Source organism: Danio rerio, chromosome 20 (assembly GCF_052040795.2).
Source record: "Danio rerio strain M-AB ecotype USA chromosome 20, GRCz13ab, whole genome shotgun sequence".
Lineage (NCBI taxonomy): Eukaryota > Metazoa > Chordata > Actinopteri > Cypriniformes > Danionidae > Danio > Danio rerio.
Genome location: NC_141040.1, coordinates 12,773,106 through 12,794,907, shown reverse-complemented (window position 1 = coordinate 12,794,907; position 21,802 = coordinate 12,773,106). Strand labels below are relative to the sequence as shown.

The following is a 21,802-nucleotide window of genomic DNA, read 5'->3' as shown; positions in this document are numbered from 1 at the left end:
ATGGGTTAATTGGCTCTTAGTCATGTGGGAAAAAAGTTAGCATGGAAATTATAGTTTGACAATTTGGCAATTACTAATCTCTAAAATGTAATATTGAATTAACATTTTCTAACTTTGCACAATTTTAAGATAAAAATATCAAAAGGCAAAATAGCTCCAAATTATATCTTTTTTCACACTGTAGCGGCTACGTGGAGTAACAGCTGAGAGGCTAAACCAGAGACATGTTTTGTGACGCAAACATCAAATGTACACAAGGCAAGAAGTCGTTCCAATGTCTTCACTCGTTTATTTTCCAATATAAAACATACCTTGATCTTTTGACAGTGTAGACTTTGATTCAGGCTTAAGTTTGATTTCGTTTGTGTTTGTTTGTGTTTGTTTGGTCAACAAAGAGTACCACGTCCCCGTTCACCCCCTCTCTCTCTCTCCTTTCTAAGTTGTGAATGAACAGATGCCACCAATAAGCGCACTACGTAACCCCGGTGACCCTCCACCACAATCACGTGACACGTTAACTATTTCATGTCTACTACAATCAAGCCCCTAATTATTAAATAATAATTACATTAATATAAATAGAGACATGAAAACATTCAAAAGGGAAAATTCTTGATCCTTCTTGCTTCAAGGGAAAACAAAAAGTAAAGTGTTCATGTTATATCGTCTTCCGTTTCTTGTAGAAGACAGAGTTTTGTTATTGGTCGGTCGAGACAGCTGTATTTGGTCTTCACTTGTACATGACGGACAAATCCTCTTTTGTCAGGAAAGGTTTGAATTATACGTCCTAGCGGCCATGAGTTCCGAGGTGCTGTGTTGTCAACTAGAAGCACTATGTCTCCTACTTTCAAGTTGCGCTTGACTTTTAACCGTTTTTGACGCTCTTGAAGCTGTGTTAGGTACTCCAGTACCCACCTTTTCCAGAACAAGTCTGACATGTACTGTACCTGTCTCCATCGTTTACGAGCATATACTTCGTCCTTCTTAAATTGTCCTGGTGGTAAGGATGGAGAAGTCCTCAGAAGTAGCAGATGATTCGGTGTTAACGCTTCTAAATCCGTTTGGTCAGTGGATGCTTTGGTTATTGGACGACTATTAATAATAGCCTCCTCTTCACATAATACCGTTTGAAGTCCTTCTTCATCCAGATTCTGCAACTTCAAGGTAGAATTTAGGATTTTTCGCACAGATCTAATTAATCTCTCCCAAACTCCGCCATAATGTGATCCAGTAGGGGGATTAAATGTCCACTTGATACCTTTCTGCAGAAGAACATTGTTGATCTTACATTGATTCCATTCCTTTATGGCAACTCTTAGTTCTTGTTCGGCTCCAACAAAGTTCCTTCCATTATCTAATCGAATTTTTCTGCACTTGACCACGTCGTGCAATGAAACGGCAAAGTGCATTTATGAAGGAATCAGTATCCAAGGAAGGTGCTACTTCGATATGTACTGCTCGAATGACCAAACAAGTGAAAATAACTCCATATCTTTTCACTACACTTCTTCTGCTTTTTACATTAAAGGGTCCAAAGTAATCTACCCCTACACGTGTAAATGGTGGTTCATTAGGAGTGACTCTCTCCGATGGTAAATCTCCCATCTGTTGGCATCCTGGAAGTGCATTCAATCTTCTACAAGTAACACACTTTGACAATACTCTTCTTATTGCTGTACTCACACCAGTAATCCAATATTTCTGCCTCAATTTTGACAGCATATAATTGCAGCCACCATGACCTACTTCTTTGTGGATATGTTGCAACAGAATTTCTGCAATGTGAGAATTTTTTGGCAGGATGATTGGATGTTTAGAATCTTCAGGCATTGATGCCCTACTTAAGCATCCTCCAACCCGCAGAACATTGTCAAAAATGGGACAAAGTCGATAAAAATGGCTATTCTTCTTTATACTTTCACCGACTTTCAGACTAGAAATTTCATCAGAAAACGCCTTCTCTTGAGAATGTCTGATTATCTCCACTTCTGCCATCTCAAGCTCTTCTAGAGACAGGTAAGGTTGTACAAGTTGGCTTTTGAAAGTCTCCATTTCTTTTTCCAAAGAGGTACTATGTTGTTCATTCAAATTTGAATCATCAAAAGCAGTTCTCAATTGTTTCCTCTTACGACTAAGGGACAAAAGTAGATTCTTAAATCTCAAAATCCAAGCTACTGCTTTCTTCAAGCGGAACCAAGAAGAAAAGTGATTGATTAATTCTGTGACAGCATCATCCTCTCCTCTGAGCTGTATAGAATTAATCTCAACGCCTTTTTTGATTTCAGAATCGTCGTCTTTGAGCCTTTCAAGTTCACTGAGGTTAACAGGCCACTCACTTTCAGGATGAACAAGAAAGTCAGGACCTGCTGTCCATGTTTTGTTCTTAAGGAACACATCAACAGCTGATCCTCTGGAAGCAACATCTGCCGGATTTCTTGCTGAATCTATGTACCTCCACTGTGAAGCATGCGAAGCCTTAAGAATCTCGTCACCCGATTGGCTACAAATTCTCTGAATCGAGTAGTCTCATTCTTGATATACTTTAGAACAGAAGCACTGTCTGTCCAAAACACAGAATCTTGGAGCTGCAAATGCAGTTCTTTCTTCCATAACACATCCATTCGGCTAGCCATGGTAGCAGCAATGAGCTCCATGCGAGGGATTGTAACAAACTTCATTGGGGCTACTCTAGATTTCCCCATTATAAAAGTGCAATGAGATTGAAAATGTTCATTAAGCAGCAACAAGTATGTTACAGTTCCATATCCTTCTTCACTCGCATCTGAAAAATGATGCAACTGTGCCTTAACAATATCTCCAAAATCTGGAAGTTTCAAACATCTAGCAACTTCAAAGCACTCCAAATAATGAAGCTCTTGAAGCCAGCTGCTCCACCTTTGAGCAAATACGTCAGGCAAAGCATTGTCCCATCCCAGATTAATTCTACAGAGTTCCTGTAAGATTTTCTTAGCTGACAATACCACAGGGCTAACAATTCCCAAAGGATCGTAGATGGAACTAATTGTAGATAATACACCTCTTCTGGGTTAAGGACTTTCTTTCAAAGCTACCTTGAACTTGAATACATCTGACTGGATGCACCACTGCACTCCCAACACTTTCTCTACTGAAGGAGAATCCCAATACATTCTCAAGTCTTTCATTGACTTTGATCTCTCGGCTTCTGGAATAGCATCTAACACTTGAAGACTGTTGCTTATCCATTTTGTGAGCTTAAATCCACCCTTAGCGCATATGGATACAAGCTCCTGGTACAAGGTTATTGCTTGTTCAACTTGTAGCGAGGCAGAGGGAAAATAGCGACACAGTTGGTTAAGTTTACAGACAAGTCCCCGGAGGGTGCTTTATTTACAAAGTGAAGGTGGTGTAAATGGTGCTCTTCTTCAGGGTGAGGTGCTCTGGTGCTCCGGGAAGTAGGTGAAGGACAGTGAGTAGTCGGGTGCAGGATCGTCACGAGCTGGAGTCTGCTAAGGAGAGACAGAGAGACAAGCATTAGCACAGGGAGTCATTGGGTGAATGAAGCTCATCTTCTCCTGGCGTAGGTTTGGCTTATATGCCTCTCTGCGTGATGACGTCCAGCTGTGAGCTATCCTGAGTTGATTATGGTCCAGCTGGGTTGAATTAGCGACCAGGGCGACGTGGCATGTGTGCGCTCGTTACAAACTGAAGCGACTGAAACAAGACAGTCGTCAACATAAAAGGAATGTAGAACAGCATCTACTGTTTCCTTGCTGAATTGTTCCTTATGATCTTCTGCACATTTTCTAAGCGCAAAGTTTGCGCAACTAGGAGATGTTGTAGCTCCAAAGAGGTGTACCAGCATCCTAAAGTCAACTGGATCTCGTCCCAAATCCCCATCTGGCCACCAAAGAAACCTCAATAAATCAACATCATCAGCAGGCACTTTTACTTGATGAAACATTGATTCAACATCTGCTGTAATTACTATTGGCTCCTTTCGAAATCTTGTTACTACTCCAACAAGTGAACTAGTGAGGTCTGGTCCTTGCAAAAGCTGAGCATTAAGTAATGCTTGTTGAAACCCTGCTCCACAATCGAACACCACACGGATTTTATTCTTGGTGGGGTGGTAAACACCATGATGTGTAAGATACCAAATTTTACCATCTCCGCGAGTCATCTCCTCTACAGGCAGTCTTTCTGCATAGCCTTTGAAGATCTTATCACTCATGACAGCCTTATAGTCAGCAAAAAATGTAGAACACCTTTGAAATCTCTTCTTTAGATGTGAAGCACGTTGTTCTACAACTTTCCGATTGTTTGGCATATTGATATTTTCTCTCAAAGGCAAGCCAATTTCATAATGCCCATCAACAAGCTTGGCCGAATTTGATACCATATCCATAAATTTTTGATCCTCCTTTGAATAGCCAATTTGCTCCTCATTTTTACATTCTGGAAGGTCCATTTTAAACTGCTGCTGCCACATATCTTCCAACTTCACCACTGAAATTCGGTTGACCGTGACATTTGGCTGTGCATCAACTGACATATGCTCACCATTTCCACCGAGTGGTCCATTCACTGTCCAGCCCAACATTGTCCTGATAGCATACGGCCCATTATCTACACTGCGGATTACATCCAGTGGTTCCAATGCTTTAGGAACATTTGTACCAATCAACAGCTCAATTCCTGCATCAATCTCAGGTAAATTGACATTCTTCAAATAAGGCCACCTTTGAATATCTCTTTGTCTGGGAATATTTCCTTTGTGAACAGGCATACTTTCCTGTGTGTAAACCTGATGCAAGTCACAGAATTCATCTCCATTCAAGCCAGCTACCTCCATTCCTGACAGAACATGAGTAGATACCACCTTTTCTTGCCCCATAGTTCTTAAAAGTATCCGAACTTTAGTTCCTGTGAGGTTGAGCTTCCTCATTAAACTCTCTGTGCAAAACACAGCTGTACTCCCTTGATCCAAAAAAGCATAAGCAGTAACAACTTTGCTTCCTTTTTTAGACTTTATCCGTACAGGAACTATTGGGAGTTTACAGTCCTGATCGCCAGCCCCAGTTAGACCACTAGATACTAATACACCATCTACTGCTGTTTTTGACTTCTTGTCTGTTATATCCTGTGTGTCCTTTTCTTTAGAAAAGATGTGCAGTACAGTAGGATGTCGAAGACCACAAACATCACAATGAAGACGTTTCCTACATGTCTTACTAATGTGCCCTATGCCAAAACAGCCAAAACAAACTTCACTTTCTTTTAAGAAGCCAATCTTCTCTTTGTGAGATTGTTTACCAAATTGAGGACACACTTCCAATGTGTGTGCACCATTACAGCAGAGACATCTTTTCTTATCCAACGTCACATCTTTTTTCTCTATACAACAGGAATCACTTTCTTTCTTTACAGCATCTACAGTGGTAGCAAAGCTGGTTCCTCTTATACCAGGACAAGAAAACAATTTAGATCTTTTCACATTTTTTCTCATTTCATTTGAGGGTACATCCTGTATATTTCCAAACACTGGGTCAGTTATAATTTTGACTTGATGTTCCAGAAATTTCACAACATCAGTGAATGAAGCTCTGCAATTACGTCTTTCTTGCAGTTCACAAACAACAGTTCTCCATTTGTCTCTGAGTCTGTATGGCAATTTTTTGATAATTATCATCATGTTAGAAGGTATGTCCAGATCACACATGTATTGCACCTCATTCATAACATTACTACAACCTCTAAGAAATATAGTGTATTCTTGCAGTGCATCAACATCCTCAGTTTTAATTTGAGGCCATGATAGAGCTTTATTCATATAAGCAGATGCCACCTTCTGCTCATTGCCAAAACGCTCCTGTAACAAGACTTTAGCTTTAACATATCCCCTGTTCGGATCAATATATTGACAACTTTGTACCAACTCTCTTGGAAGACCCATAGTATATTGTTCAAGGAAATACAAGCGGTCACTGTTGTTATCAGTCTTGGTTTCAACACTGTTTTCAAAGGCTCTTATGAATGCATGATACTGTAGAGGATCGCCATCAAACACTTCCAGATCTCTTTTGGGTAAGGATGATAAACATTGTTGTTTCAACAGTAATGATGTTATTTCATTTTGCTTTCTCATGATGCCCATTATGTTACCTTGTTCGTCAGAGTTTTGAACATGTGAATTCATAACATTTCTTTGCCCTCTATGCTCTTCAGTTTGGTGTCTAGATGATTGATTTTCCATTTGATAAGACTGTAAAGTTTGATGTTGCACAGTTTTCTCTTTGGGCTTTGCTCCAGTGTTCTCTCGATCTTGAAATAATTCACTTACACACCTTTGGGGTTCAAATGCTTTAACACTGACATTAAGACCTAGCGTTTTCCTTTGTTTTTGCTCCAAACTGGAATGTTTACCTCTTGAACGATCAGACTTTGAACTTGACACACTTTGAGATTTCAAAACCTTTAATTTAGCCATTTGCACTTCAATTTCTTCTTGCAACATTAATTGTTCCTTCTTTTTTCGTAGTTGCTCCTGTTGATCCTCCAGCTCATGTTTATCTTTTAACATTTTTTGACGTGCCTTTAATGCAGCCAACTCAGACTCTGCTTTGAGACGAACTGAAGAAGTAGATGATACCAAAGATCCATTTTCAGCAATTGAATTTTGATTTCTGGAAGTTTGACTGTCAATATTAGACATGCTGTCAGTGGATTTTACATCATCTTGCATTTCATCTGATGTGGTAATAGATGGAACATAGACTGGGACCTGTGAATTAGAGCAATCTTCTTGCATTACTCCAGCATCAACTTCATCTGAGTTGTCTTCAATCTCCTCTGATCCACTTAACCAGCATTGAACAGCATCCTTAAATGTATCACAATATTTCATGATACTCAAAAACCATTCATTTTGTTTTTCCTGTTCATCTTCTGGAAGAAGCGAAAGTACAGCATTATGATGTTCACTGGCATTTTCACAAAGTTAAAGAAGATTTTTAAACATGTGTTGCACTTTGGAGGCATTTTCTCTTTTGTGCATCAAAGATTTAATCTCTGGTATGAGCCCCTTAATTTGATTCACTTTCTTCTTCCTTTCTTTTTGAAGACCCTCAATTTTATTTGACAAAGCCTTTGCAGTTAATTTAATGTGCCTTTTACTGCCATCCACTTTCAAACCAGTGACGTCATCAACACCCGCTTCATTCATGTTTTTTTCCAGCAAACCAACGATACTTCATTCAATAAAATCCTCCAATAACATCACAACGACGCACAAACTTCACAAACATCGCGGCATTACACCAACGAACAAACAGCCAACAACAAACTGCCAACACCAGAGCTCTGGACAAAACAACCGGAAACAAACAACAAACACCGCGAATATCCCCAATGGATAAACAAACGTAAACAACTGCGTCCAATCAAACTGCACAGCTGTGCGAGCGAAAGCCAAACAGGCTTACCTTCTTAGCGATGTTTGTGCCACAGAATAGGTTTCAGTTTGCGTTGCAATTCCTTCAGCTGTAGGATTCTCTTTCCAATCGTGCAGAATCTTACACTCTTTAGCGCGAAGTTCAATCATGTGTCCGATGATGCGTCGCCAGCAAACAGTCTTTGTTGACATAATGTAGCGGCTACGTGGAGTAACAGCTGAGAGGCTAAATCAGAGACATGTTTTGTGACGCAAACATCAAATGTACACAAGGCAAGAAGTCGTTCCAATGTCTTCACTCGTTTATTTTCCAATATAAAACATACCTTGATCTTTTGACAGTGTAGACTTTGATTCAGGCTTAAGTTTGATTTCGTTTGTGTTTGTTTGTGTTTGTTTGTGTTTGTTTGGTCAACAAAGAGTACCACGTCCCCGTTCACCCCCTCTCTCTCTCTCCTTTCTAAGTTGTGAATGAACAGGTGTCACCTATAAGCGCACTACGTAACCCCGGTGACCCTCCACCACAATCACGTGACACGTTAACCATATCATGTCTACTACACACACAAACTTGATTATTTTTATGCAGTGAAAAACAAAGTACCAGATTCATTTAGCAGTCTCATGGCAATTTTTCCATGTCATCGTCCACTGCAGAGATATTATTTGCAAACTGCAGAGACTCCACAATAAATCAAAGTCTTGTTGCAACTGTGTAAGAAGAACTGCATATATATATATATATATATATATATATATATATATATATATATATATATATATATATATATATATATATATATTAGTGCTGTCAATCGATTAAAAAAATTTACTAATTAATCGCACTTTCCCAAAAAAATAAATTTTAAATTGCATTTAAAATACTGAAACTTGTCATTTTGGCTATTCAAATGTAAAATTAATGTAAATGCAAGACAAAAACTACTTAAATTCTAAATATAATTGTTTATTCAAATTTTTGTTTAACTTGTAACACAGATTTCTTCATGTAAACAACATACCCACAATAAACCATCAAGATCCTGGCTTGACAGCCATATTTATTACAGAAATAAAACACAGACATGTTAATTCCATTTGAATTTCTAAACAATCAATGCCAATAAAGAAAACATTGATTTCCAAGTTGGATTCTAAGTGGACTGCAAAAAATGCCAAAATAGGCATTGCAGATATGGAAATTGGAAAATTATAATAACAAGAAAGTATTGAACAAACAATTACACTCATTGTAAAGTTGTATTGCTGTGAGTTGAGAACATTAATTATAAAGTAAAAACATTTTTCTCAGTCCTCCTTTACATTCATCCAGTTGCTAAGACAGTCCAGACATCCCAAGTCTCCCGGATGCCTGCAAATGAATGATAATCTCCCAGAAATCTGCCAAATGATTATATACAGTTGAAGTCAGAATTATTAGCCCCCCTTTGAATTTTTTTCTTTTTTAAATATTTCCCAAATGTTGTTTAACAGAGCAAGGACATGTTCACAGTATGTCTAATAATATTTTTTTTTTTCTGGAGAAAGCCTTATTTGTTTTATTTTAGCTAGAAAAAGCAGTTATTATTTTTTAAAGCCATTTTAAGGTCAATATTATTAGCCCCTTTAAGCTATATATTTTTCTGATAGTCTAGAACATACCATCATAATACAATAACTTACCCTATACAATAAATTACCCTAACCTGCCTAGTTAACCTAATTACCCTAGTTAAGCCTTTAAATGTCACTTTAAGCTGTATAGAAGTGTCTTGAAGAGTATCTAGTAAAATATTATTTACTGTCATCATGGCAAAGAGAAAATAAATCAGTTATTAGAGATGAGTTATTAAAACTATTATGATTAGAAATGTGCTGCAAAAATCTTCTCTCCGTTCAACAGAAATTAGGGAAAAAATAAACAGGGGGCTAATAATTCAGGGGGGCTAATAATTCAGGGGTGCTAATAATTCAGGGGTGCTAATAATTCTGACTTCAACTGTAAATGTGCTGTATTCTGACCAACCTGCTCCCTTGGTCGCAAACCTAGTTGTGATTTTGCTGCATTTTTCTGCTTCTATGGCCAGAGCTTTTCTTCTTTTCATGCGCTCCCTCTCTGCTCCTTTCTGTTTACGTTCCGTGTTTTTGCCTGACTGAAGTTGTAGCTGGTATAATAAGTTCTATGCAAATAGCTAATCAGGCAGTATGTCGCTAAAATGATTGGACCTTATGGTCATCGCGCTCGCCTGATTCGTGCTTTGAGGTGTCCATCAAGCAGCCTGTGGCATGTCGAGGTGAGGTAATCGACGGCACGGTGGCAGGCCAGATTGTTCCTCAGGCAACCGGGAAATATGCTGGTGCTCCCGATGGCCAGTCCGTATGGGATGATTTTTGTGCCAATAAGAATGAACGTAACTTTATAAAACTGAACGTAACTTTCCAAGAAACGATCAAAAATATGGCACTGCAAAAGAAGAAAATCACAATGAAAACGAAAAAATGAACTCAGTCGAACGAATTTAACATGTTCTTCAGATATGCTTCATTCTTTGTTAATGATTTTCAAAGAATCGTTTTCGCGAATCGTGGATTTTGAATGCGTTGCCACAGCTTTCGCTTCGCAAATTTACGGTTGCTGTTTTGGCAAAAACTTCTCGTGGGGGCGGGCTTAACAGCGATCTACTCTGATTGGCTAATGAGCTTTTGATGAACATTTGGATTGCTCTCTGACCTGGAAGCACAGACGGTGACGTCAGTGAAGCGCATATCAAAAAGTTGTTGCGGTGTGCAATACGTCGTGCTTTATGTTAAATATTAATGTTAGTATTTTACCTACGGTCGGCTCTTTCTAAAGATGACCTCCCGGGAGAGACACGGAGCGGCATCATCTTCCACCTCATCTTGTCCCTCAGGGCAGCTTGAGGTAAGTTCGTGTTGCTAAAGTAACGTTTATCAATAACATCAATAAAAGTTTTATTCATGTACAGTGTGCAACAGTTCTGGCTTTATTTAACACTTTTATTGTTTAAATGTTGTGTTTAGAAACGTTATACATTTTTGGTTTATTGTGTAAAAACGTTTAATGTATATCAAGATACAGTGTATAGATGTCAATATAAAATAGATATTGCCTTCTTTTCTTTTAATGCTACTTGGTCAGGACCAAAGACAAGTCACTTTTCCAGGTAGGCACTGAATGATTGCATATAAATTCTAAAGCTTACAGATCTACAGGAGCTACTCTGAAAATCAGAGGCTGCTGTTAACTGTTTGGTTTGCAACATTCTTAAAAATATCTTCTTTAATGATGAGCAGAAGAGAGAAATCTAGGACAAGGCTTAAGTCTTGTCTGAGAAACTGGGCAAAATAGATATGTGATACTGCTTGCAACACTGGTCTGTACAATGTATGTTTAAAGTGATTTTTTAAAAATATATATTTAAATGTTTCTCCTGAACCCCTTATTTTATAGATCCTATACCTTGATGCTGCTGAAAACAACAAGGCATCAATTGCTTTCTTGTTCGTCCTGGAGGGTGTTCATAAACATGGGTAGCCTTCAAGGTAAGAACACTGTTAATTCGTGTCGTTTATGTAATATCTTAAAGTCTTTTTTAGAGTCAACATCTTAACTACATTTTGTGTGATATCAGTGTGTGCTACTATATTTGCACAAAGCAAATTATGTGAATTATGATATATTGAATTCTTCACAAATGTGAGTTATGGTATTTTTAAATCTTGCAGTGTTCTGTCTTTACAAAAAGTGACCTATGTTTATACATTTTTAAAGCTAATGACTTTAATATTCAGTTGCAAACATTTCTTTGAATGAAACCTAACTTTGAATGAATATTCCCAAAATCTTTTCCAGAGTACGTGGTGACCAGGGAGTTGAAACCGTGGACATTGCGCATTGCATGTTCTCAGTACGAGGAATTGGTCGAGGTAGCTTTAATGCCGGAAAAAGCGTTCACAATCAAAGGTGCTATTTTATGTTATTTTTGTTGGGGTCCAACAACCACTAGCTTGATAACATTTTTTCGGACATGTTAATGTGTGGCATTACATTATACCATAGTCTGTTTGCTGTTTTGTAAGCATACTAAACAAAAATCCTTTTTTTTTTTTTTTTTAAGAATTGAGCGCCTGTGGTGTGATGTTTGGTCAGCTGTCACTTCAAAATATTATGAAATCCTGCATGCAATGGTAGATGGAGTGCTTGATTTATCAAATGAATTACACCTCTTTTGTGTGCACTACCCAATTCTTCCATGGCTGAAATCTGACCTGAAGTGCTTCATAGGGAGTTGGAACAACCATCCTATCATAACCGAAAGATATCTTTTACCAAATCAGCTTTGAAACATAGGAAAGTTGCAGACACCAGTGATTGAGCCAGATGTAGAGGTATTCTTTATTCATCTCTAAAATTCTTAATTTTATCACCCTTATTTCTTAAAGATATTAAATTATTTTTGTGTGGATCTTAAGGTATTTAATGTAATGTCTTTATTACAACAAAAGCGCTTCAGAAGCATGGTAGCAGACTTCTTTGTAAATGTGCCTAACTTAATCACTTGTGATGGGTATAAATTGAAAACACATCTTAATACCAGATTTGAACATAAAAAGTTATTGACATTATTTCAAAAGAGCTGAAAACTTTCACCTACTTAATGTTTCTTTGATTTTGCAGACATTGGAGCATTTGTGTCAACAGCAAACTGATACTGACCCAGAAGATGGTGTGGTGGTTCCAGAGATCCAATGCCCTTTATCTAAACAGAGCCTTGCTCTTCTGCAGGGATTTTTTGATGCCTTGACATCATCATTGAATAACCGAGAGCTCTACTGTATGTCCAGTCACTTGATATTATTCAAAGACTGCTTTAAAATTTCACTTCTAACAAGGAAAACATACAAAAACACATGTAGTTCCATCAGAAATTGAATTTACAGGAATACACATGGAACATTTAGGCAAAACTAACTTCATAATGTTGTGCAAATTTAAAACCTTGCCAAGAAAAACTTACAAAAACACATGTAGTTCCATCAGAAATTTAATTCACAAGAATACACATGTAATGTTTATGTAAAACTAATGTCATAGCAATGTTTTGAAATCTTATAAGCCACTCTTTCAAAAATAAAACAAATGACAAAGTATAGTGTCTCTCTCTTTTTTCAAAAGCTCCAAGTCCAATTAAAAGGACAAAGAAGTGTATTAACAAATCTGTTCTAAACCCTGTAGAAGTAAGCTCCCTGTTGCACTGTAATTCTCATGTTTTCTTTAAATTCATTTAAACTTGTTGAATGTGCAGTGGGAAATGTGATTGTCTGGGTCCATGCACTGTCCACAGGGTAGCAAATTCTGTGGTCTGGCATATGTTCCATGCATGTATGGTCAAATAGAACAGTGATTTTAAAAGCTTGTCTTTCTGAAAGAAGCAAATGCACGTGTGCTTGACCAGACAGCCACTGCATTACTTTTGACACACAAAGTGCCTCCTCATCCTCAGGATCTCCATCTAGGGCAGTAAATATACATTATGTATTTAAGCTCTAAAAATAGACATCTGCCTTTCAAACGTTTTGGAATAACAAAAAACTTACTTTCGAGTTCCATAAGAAAATCCTGGAAGTTATTCAAGATTTGCATTTCTTTGCTGTGCTTCAGAGTGCCACTCTCACTCATTTTGGGGTCAAGATGTGATACGATGTATTGAGAGTCCACCTGGAAAAACAAGAAAGATGACAAGGTAAGTGTGGAGAGGTAAGCGTGATCAAACACCCAATCAGGGGGGAGAGCATGCTAGGAGCCCGGCGGCTAATCAGCGGGTCAATCAGAAATGATAAATAACACCTGTCTTTCTAGTGATTGGGCCGGAGAGACTCCCTTCTTAAGGAGAACGGGAGGAGCAGTCGGGAGAGGAGAGAGCACACACACACACACACGCACAGACGGGCACAGTTTGCTAGTGCTGTGGAAAAGCAAAATAAAATATATTGCTTACCTGATATCGCCGACCCTGTCTTCTTCTTCCCACACAACAACGAACTATACTACAGTGGTGCCGAAATCCGGGGAAGGAGAAGAGCCTCACTGCCAGAATGACCACTCCGTCAAGAATGCCATTTGCGGAAGCTATCCAGGCCCTCTCGGTCCTCCACCAACAACAACATGAGACGCTGGTGGAACTGAAGAACATCCAGGAACAACATTTCCAAGTCCTCATGGAGGCCCAGCGGGAGGACCGCGAGCAAATCCGGAGTCTGCTGTCCCAGGGGATCCGGCCCGCTCCGACATCTGCCGCCCACCCTCCCATCGCCTTACAGAAAATGGTGCCGGAGGATGATCCGGAAGTGTTCCTGGATCTTTTTGAAAAGATGGCTGAGGCGTGTGGCTGGCCACGGGCTGAGTGGCCGGTACGAGTCATCCCGCTGCTCTCGGGCGAAGCCCAGATCGCCGCACAGCAGCTACCGGCCCAGAATCTCCTGGAATACGCTCATCTGAAGCGAGCTATTCTCCAGCGGGCCGGCCGCAACCCGGAGGAGCAACGTCAGCTCTTCCGATCGCTGGTTTTGGCTGAAGGCGGCCGGCCCTTTGCGTTCGCCCAGCAGCTCCGTGACGCCTGCCGCAGATGGCTGGTACAGGATGGCCGAACCACCGCCCAACTGGTGGATGCCGTGGTGCTGGAGCAATTCATCACCCGCCTCCCCTCTCGAACATTGGAGTGGGTCCAGTGCCACCGGCCTGATGATCTGGAGACGGCCATCCGACTGGCGGAGGATCACCTGGTGGCGAGGTCCAGGGTCGGCGAAATAACCTCTCTCTCTTCTCCCCCTCTCTCTCTCTCTCTTCCTGTTCCCAGGCCCAGACTGCGGGGACCGCCCACACCTGCACCCAGACGGCGGTGCGCAATGGCGGATCTGCCAAACGTCCCAAGAGGGGCGGGGCCCCATTCGGGCAGAGGGGTGGAGCAACGACCCCTGGCGGTTGCCCAGACACTGCCAGGATTCTCTCCGGTTCAATCGGTTGCTCCTGCTGGCCCCGGGGGTATAGTGGGAAGGTCTGGGCCGATGCATTTGCGTCGCGGGCACGAGGATAGCGCACCAAAAATCTGCTCCGTGAAGGAGGCGAGTGCGCTGATTCGCGTCCCCGCCACGCCAATCGTCGCCCCCGGTCGCAACGGGCTATACCGGGTACCAGTGAGTATAAAAGGGGGTACATATCAAGCTTTGGTGGATTCGGGGTGTAACCAGACTTCCATCCACCAAAGCCTGCTTCAAGACCCGGCATTGGATATGAGCCGCACGGTAAGGGTAAGGTGTGTGCACGGGGATATAATTCACTACCCGCTGACGGCAATAGACATTCAATTTCGGGGGAAAAAACATAGAGTAGAGGTAGCAGTTAACCCGCACCTCAAACACCCGCTAATTCTGGGAACTAATTGGCCTGGATTTAATAGATTATTGGGAGTTTTATGTGCGGGTGCTTCTTGGAAGAAGAAATCGCCGGATAGGGGACGTGTCGCTCAGCTGGGGGAATCCCAGGCGGTGACGTCACGCGCTGACTCAGGGGAAGGGCTGGGAATTTCCCGGTGTAAAGACTTTCCCCTGGAGCAGTCGCGTGATGACACGCTAAAACATGCACTCGAAAGAGTGCAGGTTATTGATGGGAAAATCCTCCAGCCTGATCGACCCCTCTCCTATCCGTATTTTGCGGTGATTAATGATAGGGTGTATCGAGTGACCCAAGACGCTCAGACAAAAGAAGATACAACCCAGTTATTAGTACCAAAGAGCCGCCGAGAAATGCTTTTTCAGGCGGCTCATTCTAATCCTATGGCCGGACATTTAGGTCAGGCGGCCACACTAAATCGCCTCATGACCCGATTCTTTTGGCCGGGCATTCACGGTGACGTCAGCAGATGGTGCGCGGCGTGCAGTGAATGTCAGCTGGTAAATCCGCCGGCCACCCCAAAAGCGCCGTAGCGCCCTTTACCAATTATGGAGATCCCCTTCGAGAGAATTGGTATGGATCTCATCGGGCCATTAGAGCGATCTGCACGCGGGCATCGGTTTGCATTAGTTCTGGTGGATTATGCAACCCGCTACCCGGAAGCAGTCGCGCTCCGTAACATCTCAGCAAAGAGCGTTGCGGAGGCGCTGTTTCGCCTCATCTCCCGTGTGGGAATCCCCAAGGAGATTCTCACTGATCAAGGCACCGCGTTCATGTCACGCACGATGCGCGAGCTTTACGGATTATTGGGCATTAAATCTATTCGCACCAGCGTCTATCACCCACAAACAGACGGGCTGGTGGAAAGATTTAATCGCACGCTTAAATCAATGATCCGTAAATTCGTTCACGAGGACGCGAAAAATTGGGATAAGTGGTTGGAGCCCTTATTATTCGCTGTGCGGGAGGTTCCCCAAGCCTCCACGGGGTTTTCCCCCTTCGAGCTTCTCTACGGCAGACAGCCCAGAGGGGTTTTGGATGTTGTTAGAGAGGCTTGGGAGGACGAGCCTTCTAATAGTAAGAATGAAATTCAATATATCCTGGACCTTAGAGCAAAACTCCACACACTGGGGCGGCTCTCTACAGAGAATTTGCTTAAGGCTCAGGATGACCAACGCCGGCGATATGATAAGGGCACTAAACTCCGTAAATTTTCACAGGGAGATAAAGTACTTGTACTGCTACCCACTTCCAGCTCTAAATTACTCGCCAAGTGGCAAGGGCCGTTTGTGGTCACATGACGAGTCAGTGATCTCGATTACGAGGTGGTTCGTTCGGACAGGGCTGACTCGCGTCAGATTTATCACATTAATCTGCTTAAGCAGTGGAGGGAGCCGGAGGACGTGGCGCTGGCTACGCTTGTTACTAACGAGGATGACCTGGGGCCGGAGAGCTCCGGCCGAGAACGGCCGAGCGCTCTGGTCACCGGGGGCGATCATCTCTCAGCGAGCCAGCTCCTCGACATCCGGCACCTCCAACGTGAATACTCTGACGTGTTTTCGCCCCTGCCTGGTCGTACTAACCTGATTCAGCACCATATCGAGACTGAACCGGGCGTGGTCGTTAGGACCCGGCCGTATCGCCTACCTGAACACAAGAAAAAAGTGATTCAGGAAGAATTGAATAATATGTTGAAAATGGGAGTAGTAGAAGAATCCCACAGCGACTGGGCCAGCCCGATTGTCTTGGTGCCTAAGACGGACGGCTCGGTCCGGTTCTGTGTGGATTATCGCAAGGTGAATGCTGTGTCAAAATTTGACGCTTATCCAATGCCGCGTATTGACGAGTTGCTCGACCGGTTAGGTGCTGCTCGATATTACTCGACATTGGATTTAACGAAGGGCTATTGGCAGATCCCCTTATCTCCAATATCCCGCGAAAAAACAGCCTTCACTACGCCGTTTGGATTGCACCAATTTGTGACGCTTCCGTTCGGGCTGTTCGGGGCACCGGCGACGTTTCAGCGCCTGATGGACAAAATACTCGGCCCTCACACAGCATATGCCGCTGCTTATCTAGATGATATCATCATTTACAGTAATGACTGGCAGCGGCATATGCAACATTTGAGGGCGGTATTGTCGGCGCTGAGACGGGCCGGGCTCACGGCCAACCCACGGAAGTGCGCAATTGGGCGAGTGGAGGTAAGGTATCTGGGCTTCCACTTAGGTCACGGGCAGGTGCAGCCCCAAATTGATAAGACTGCAGCTATTGCAACCTGTCCGAGACCTAAGACCAAAAAGGAGGTGAGACAGTTTTTGGGGCTGGCAGGTTATTATAGGCGTTTTGTCCCTGATTATTCGGCCCTTGTCAGCTCATTGACTGATCTCACTAAAAAGGAGGGACCGGATACCGTCCAATGGTCGGAGCAGTACCAACAGTCCTTCTCAAAGGTAAAATCTATACTTTGCGGGGGGCCGCTATTGCACGCTCCTGACTTTGCTCTCCCCTTTGTTTTACAGACGGATGCATCCGATCGGGGACTGGGGGCGGTTCTCTCGCAGGAGGTGGCGGGAGTGGAACGGCCGGTGCTGTACATTAGCCGCAAACTCAGCAAGAGTGAGGCTAAGTACAGCACCATAGAGAAGGAGTGCCTGGCGATCAGGTGGGCCGTTCTCACTCTCCGCTATTACCTCCTGGGTAGGGAATTCGCTCTCTGTTCAGATCACGCTCCTCTCCAGTGGCTTCACCGCATGAAGGATACCAATGCGCGGATCACCCGTTGGTATCTAGCTTTACAGCCCTTTAAGTTCAAGGTGATCTACAGGCCGGGTGTACAAATAGCTGTAGCCGACTTCCTCTCGAGGGCGGGGGGGGGGCTGCAGGCCGGACGGCTCCCCGGCCTGAGGCGGGCGGTGGGGGTATGTGGAGAGGTAAGCGTGATCAAACACCCAATCAGGGGGGAGAGCATGCTAGGAGCCCGGCGGCTAATCAGCGGGTCAATCAGAAATGATAAATAACACCTGTCTTTCTAGTGATTGGGCCGGAGAGACTCCCTTCTTAAGGAGAACGGGAGGAGCAGTCGGGAGAGGAGAGAGCACACACACACACACACACACGCACAGACGGGCACAGTTTGCTAGTGCTGTGGAAAAGCAAAATAAAATATATTGCTTACCTGATATCGCCGACCCTGTCTTCTTCTTCCCACACAACAACGAACTATACTACAGTAAGTTAAGAGGGGGAAAAAAAGACATCATCTAAAGAGCATTCTGTATGCAGCACACAAAAATTTTCTCTAACACGGTGGTTCTCAATTCCAGTTTTGCAAACCCACTGCACATTTTGTATGTTTCTTTCATCTGACACACTTGGTTTAGTTCACGGAGTGGTCTTATAACAAGCTCATGACCTGAATCAGGTGTGTAAAAAAAAAAAATACAAATTGTGCTGGGCTGTGTTTTCTAAAAGTATTACAAAACCAAGTTGATCATAGCTCCATTGGTTCTACTATCAACTTACAATGCTTTTGGGAAACGCAGCCCAGAGCAGTGGGCCCCCAAGACCTGAAATGAGAACCACTGCTTCAACATTTTTTTACAAAAGTTATGCACCTCACCTGATCATTGCCACCTTCAAAAACAAAGTGGCTATGGCAAACTTCTTTGTTCTTCTCCATGATATCCACTAGACGGTAAAGTTGGAGACCCTCACGGAGCTGTTGAAGCATACCGTCGAGCAGCGGCATGCATTGCAATTGCTCTTTATAGAACAGAAACAAACATTGTTTTACAATCTCATTATTAAACTCACATTGTTTAGAATATAGACTTAAGGAATGCATAACATGATACCTCTTTATATTCTCCTTGTTTTGCTCATTTATAGGGCCAGTGTAGCCACAGCTCATTATTTGATCACTGTATTTCGACAGGTCTGAAGTCTCCTCGATCTAGACAGAATTGAAGATGTTCTTGAAACATTTATAAAAGGTACATGGCAATAGAAATAAACTACAGAATTACAAATTGTTTTCAGAAATACCAATTTAATCAGTGGTGAAAATTCCATGTTATTATCCCATTATTATTATTATTATTATTATTAATAAATTCCATGTTATTATTACATGTTATTATGTTATTAGTATCATTATCCACCTTGATGTTTTCAAGGTTTCCACTTAGAAGGTAATTGTAACACCATTCCTGTAAATATCGTGGAGCTGGACCACCTTGTGCGAGACTTACAGCAAATATTTCCCCAGCAACTATAACAATAACAAGAAAATTGTGAAATAAAATTTCTACAGTCATCAAGTACATTTTCAACTCATTGTAGGAGCCATTTCTATTCTTTGTTATTTGTGTTGTATGGCACTAGAGAGTGTAATACAACAGCTAAGCTAAGATAATGTTAAAAAAACACCTTTATTATTTATCTACATAAAAAAAGTACTTAAACTTTGCAGACAAACAGGACACTTTGCTTCTGTTGATTTAAAAGCATGTAATGATGTAAAATACACATTAAAAGAAGTAAGAATAATGTCAACCCAAGCAACTAGGTGATTACCTTTTCTTCAGTAGCAGGAGATAAATTGGGTGAATCAGGAGGTAGATTGGACAGCTAGAAATAGACAAAACATTTGACATATTTCCACATGAATCTTACAGAATACTCATTAGGTTTATTTAAACAATTTATCTTACCTGTGGTTCTGAGTCTGAAAGTTTCTCATATTCAGCAGTGTTGCATCCCTTCACGTGCAGAGCAAGAATCTGTAGTGGCATAGATTTAAAGCATTTCTTACATTCAGCTTTAGGCATCTGAGAGAACTCTTGGGCATCAGATAAGCTTTCTGTAAGCTTTAGAATTAATATGCAATCATTCAGTGCCTACCTGGCAAAAGTGACTTGTCTTTGGTCCTGACCAAGTAGCATTAAAAGAAAAGAAGGCAATATCTATTTTATATTGACATCTATACACTGTATCTTGATATACATTAAACGTTTTTACACAATAAACCAAAAATGTATAACGTTTCTAAACACAACATTTAAACAATAAAAGTGTTAAATAAAGCCAGAACTGTTGCACACTGTACATGAATAAAACTTTTATTGATGTTATTGATAAACGTTACTTTAGCAACACGAACTGTAGCAACACAAACTAAAATACTAACATTAATATTTAACATAAAGCACGACGTATTGCACACATCAACAACTTTTTGATATGCGCTCCACTGACGTCACCGTCTGTGCTTCCAGGTCAGAGAGCAACTGTCCATCAAAAGCTCATTAGCCAATCAGAGTAGATCGCTGTTAAGCCCGCCCCCACGAGAAGTTTGTGCCAAAACAGCAAACGAAAATTTTGCGAAGCGTAAGCGAAAGCTGTGGCAACGCATTCAAATTCCACGATTCGCGAAAACGATTCTTTGAAAATCATTAACAAAGAATGAAGCATATCTGAAGAACATGTTAAATTTGTTCGACTGAGTTCATTTTTTTGTTTTCATTGTGATTTTCTTCTTTTGCAGTGCCATATTTTTGATCGTTTCTTGGAAAGTTACGTTCAGTTTTATAAAGTTACGTTCATTCTTATTGGCACAAAAATCATCCCATAAGTCCGCCCCTACCCCCACCGCTCTTCATGTACGTCTCGCGTGCACACGCCCCTACTCAAATACTTCGCTCACTTAACCCCTGACACACACACAGACAGACACAGAACGCGGCGGAGCGACTCCCTTTAGATTCAACACGCATGACCGCTCTGGATAGCCTGGTGATGCAACAATAATTGTTTTATACTAAAACTTGCCTTTAACAGGTGCTTCCTTGAACTTATCCTTGTTTCTTTGCATGTTGAACACATGTCCACAACAGGAAGTAAAAAAATATGCAACTGCGTTAATTTTTTTTTACGCGTTAATTATTTCAAATTAATCGCATGCGTTAACTCATTAATTTTGACAGCACTAATATATATATATATATATATATATATATATATATATATATATATATATATATATATATATATATATATATATAATACATTTCTGTTGTGTGATTTAAAAAAAGATCATGACTTGAAAGAGACAGCAAGACAGGAAAGAGTCTTGTATTTTTTGTTTCTTTTTATTTTGGCTATGTCAGGTAACGTTTATCTGTAGCCTATATAACTATTTTTAAGGTAACAGTTATAATGGCTTTCCTAACTGTTTTGGCAAGCATGGAGGCCTGTGATTTGGCATTTTGGGGAAAATAATCTGTATGAACTTTAAATAAAATTAAGTGTAGAATTATCTTTAATGCTAGAAATAAAAGCAAAAAATGTAGGTTTTTGCTGACCGAAAAAAAACTTCAAAAAAAAAAAAAAAAAAAACATGGTGCTATATACTAATGCACTAATGCCTTCTAATATGAATATGATAAAATACTAAAATGAGTGTAAAAAAGTATTGTACTTCAATCGTTGTTTTTCTACAGCTTACATTTTTTATACCAATATAATAATACTAATAGCAGAAAAAGATAAACAGAAAAAAAGCCAACAACAACGTGTTGTGTATAAATGTACTGTAGGTCTCTTGACTACCTTTAAAACAACAATTGAAAAAGAACAGGCTAACACCTTTGCGTCAAAGAGCATAGAATCACCAAGAGGCGACACTCTAGTGTCATTTGGGAAACAGCCACTAGAGGGCGTAGCGGCCATTTTGGAATAAATACTCTAATAAAGGGGTGTCAAACTCAATTCCTGGAGGGCCGAAGCCCTGCACAGTTTAGTTCCAACCCTGCTCCAACACACTTACCTGTAGGTTTTTAACAAGCCTAAAGAACTCAATTAGTTTGATCAGGTGTGTTTAATTAGGGTTGAAACTA

At 41.1% G+C, this 21,802-nt stretch overlaps 2 protein-coding genes and 1 long non-coding RNA gene across 7 annotated transcripts in view; 2 read left to right on the top strand and 1 right to left on the bottom strand.

Annotated features, from left to right (window-relative positions):
• The window catches only part of c20h2orf81 (chromosome 20 C2orf81 homolog), a 104,567-nt gene that overhangs the window by 24,400 nt on the left and 58,365 nt on the right, over positions 1-21,802 (top strand). The window lies entirely within an intron of this gene.
• LOC137488621 (uncharacterized) lies at positions 10,195-18,085 on the top strand. Of its 4 annotated transcripts, XM_087298051.1 has the most exons (6): positions 10,195-10,355; positions 10,593-10,617; positions 10,905-10,996; positions 11,307-11,417; positions 11,572-11,842; positions 12,132-18,085. In XM_087298051.1, exon 6 carries the CDS (start codon positions 13,550-13,552, stop codon positions 15,434-15,436), a length of 1,887 nt encoding a protein of 628 aa, XP_087154177.1. In that variant the 5' UTR covers positions 10,195-10,355; positions 10,593-10,617; positions 10,905-10,996; positions 11,307-11,417; positions 11,572-11,842; positions 12,132-13,549; the 3' UTR covers positions 15,437-18,085. The 4 variants fall into 4 exon arrangements, with proteins under 4 accessions (XP_087154177.1, XP_087154176.1, XP_087154175.1 ...); XM_087298050.1 differs by lacking the exon at positions 10,593-10,617; XM_087298049.1 differs by having other exon boundaries at positions 10,195-10,617.
• Positions 11,897-20,043, bottom strand: LOC147832144 (uncharacterized). Of its 2 annotated transcripts, XR_015518195.1 has the most exons (8): positions 19,809-20,043; positions 19,619-19,687; positions 19,482-19,535; positions 19,067-19,176; positions 18,761-18,858; positions 18,526-18,668; positions 13,052-13,172; positions 12,486-12,966 (listed from the first exon to the last, which is right to left on the bottom strand). It is a non-coding gene; the product is annotated as an uncharacterized LOC147832144 (long non-coding RNA). The 2 variants fall into 2 exon arrangements; XR_015518194.1 differs by lacking the exons at positions 19,067-19,176; positions 19,482-19,535; positions 19,619-19,687; positions 19,809-20,043 and adding an exon at positions 18,951-18,998 and having other exon boundaries at positions 11,897-12,966.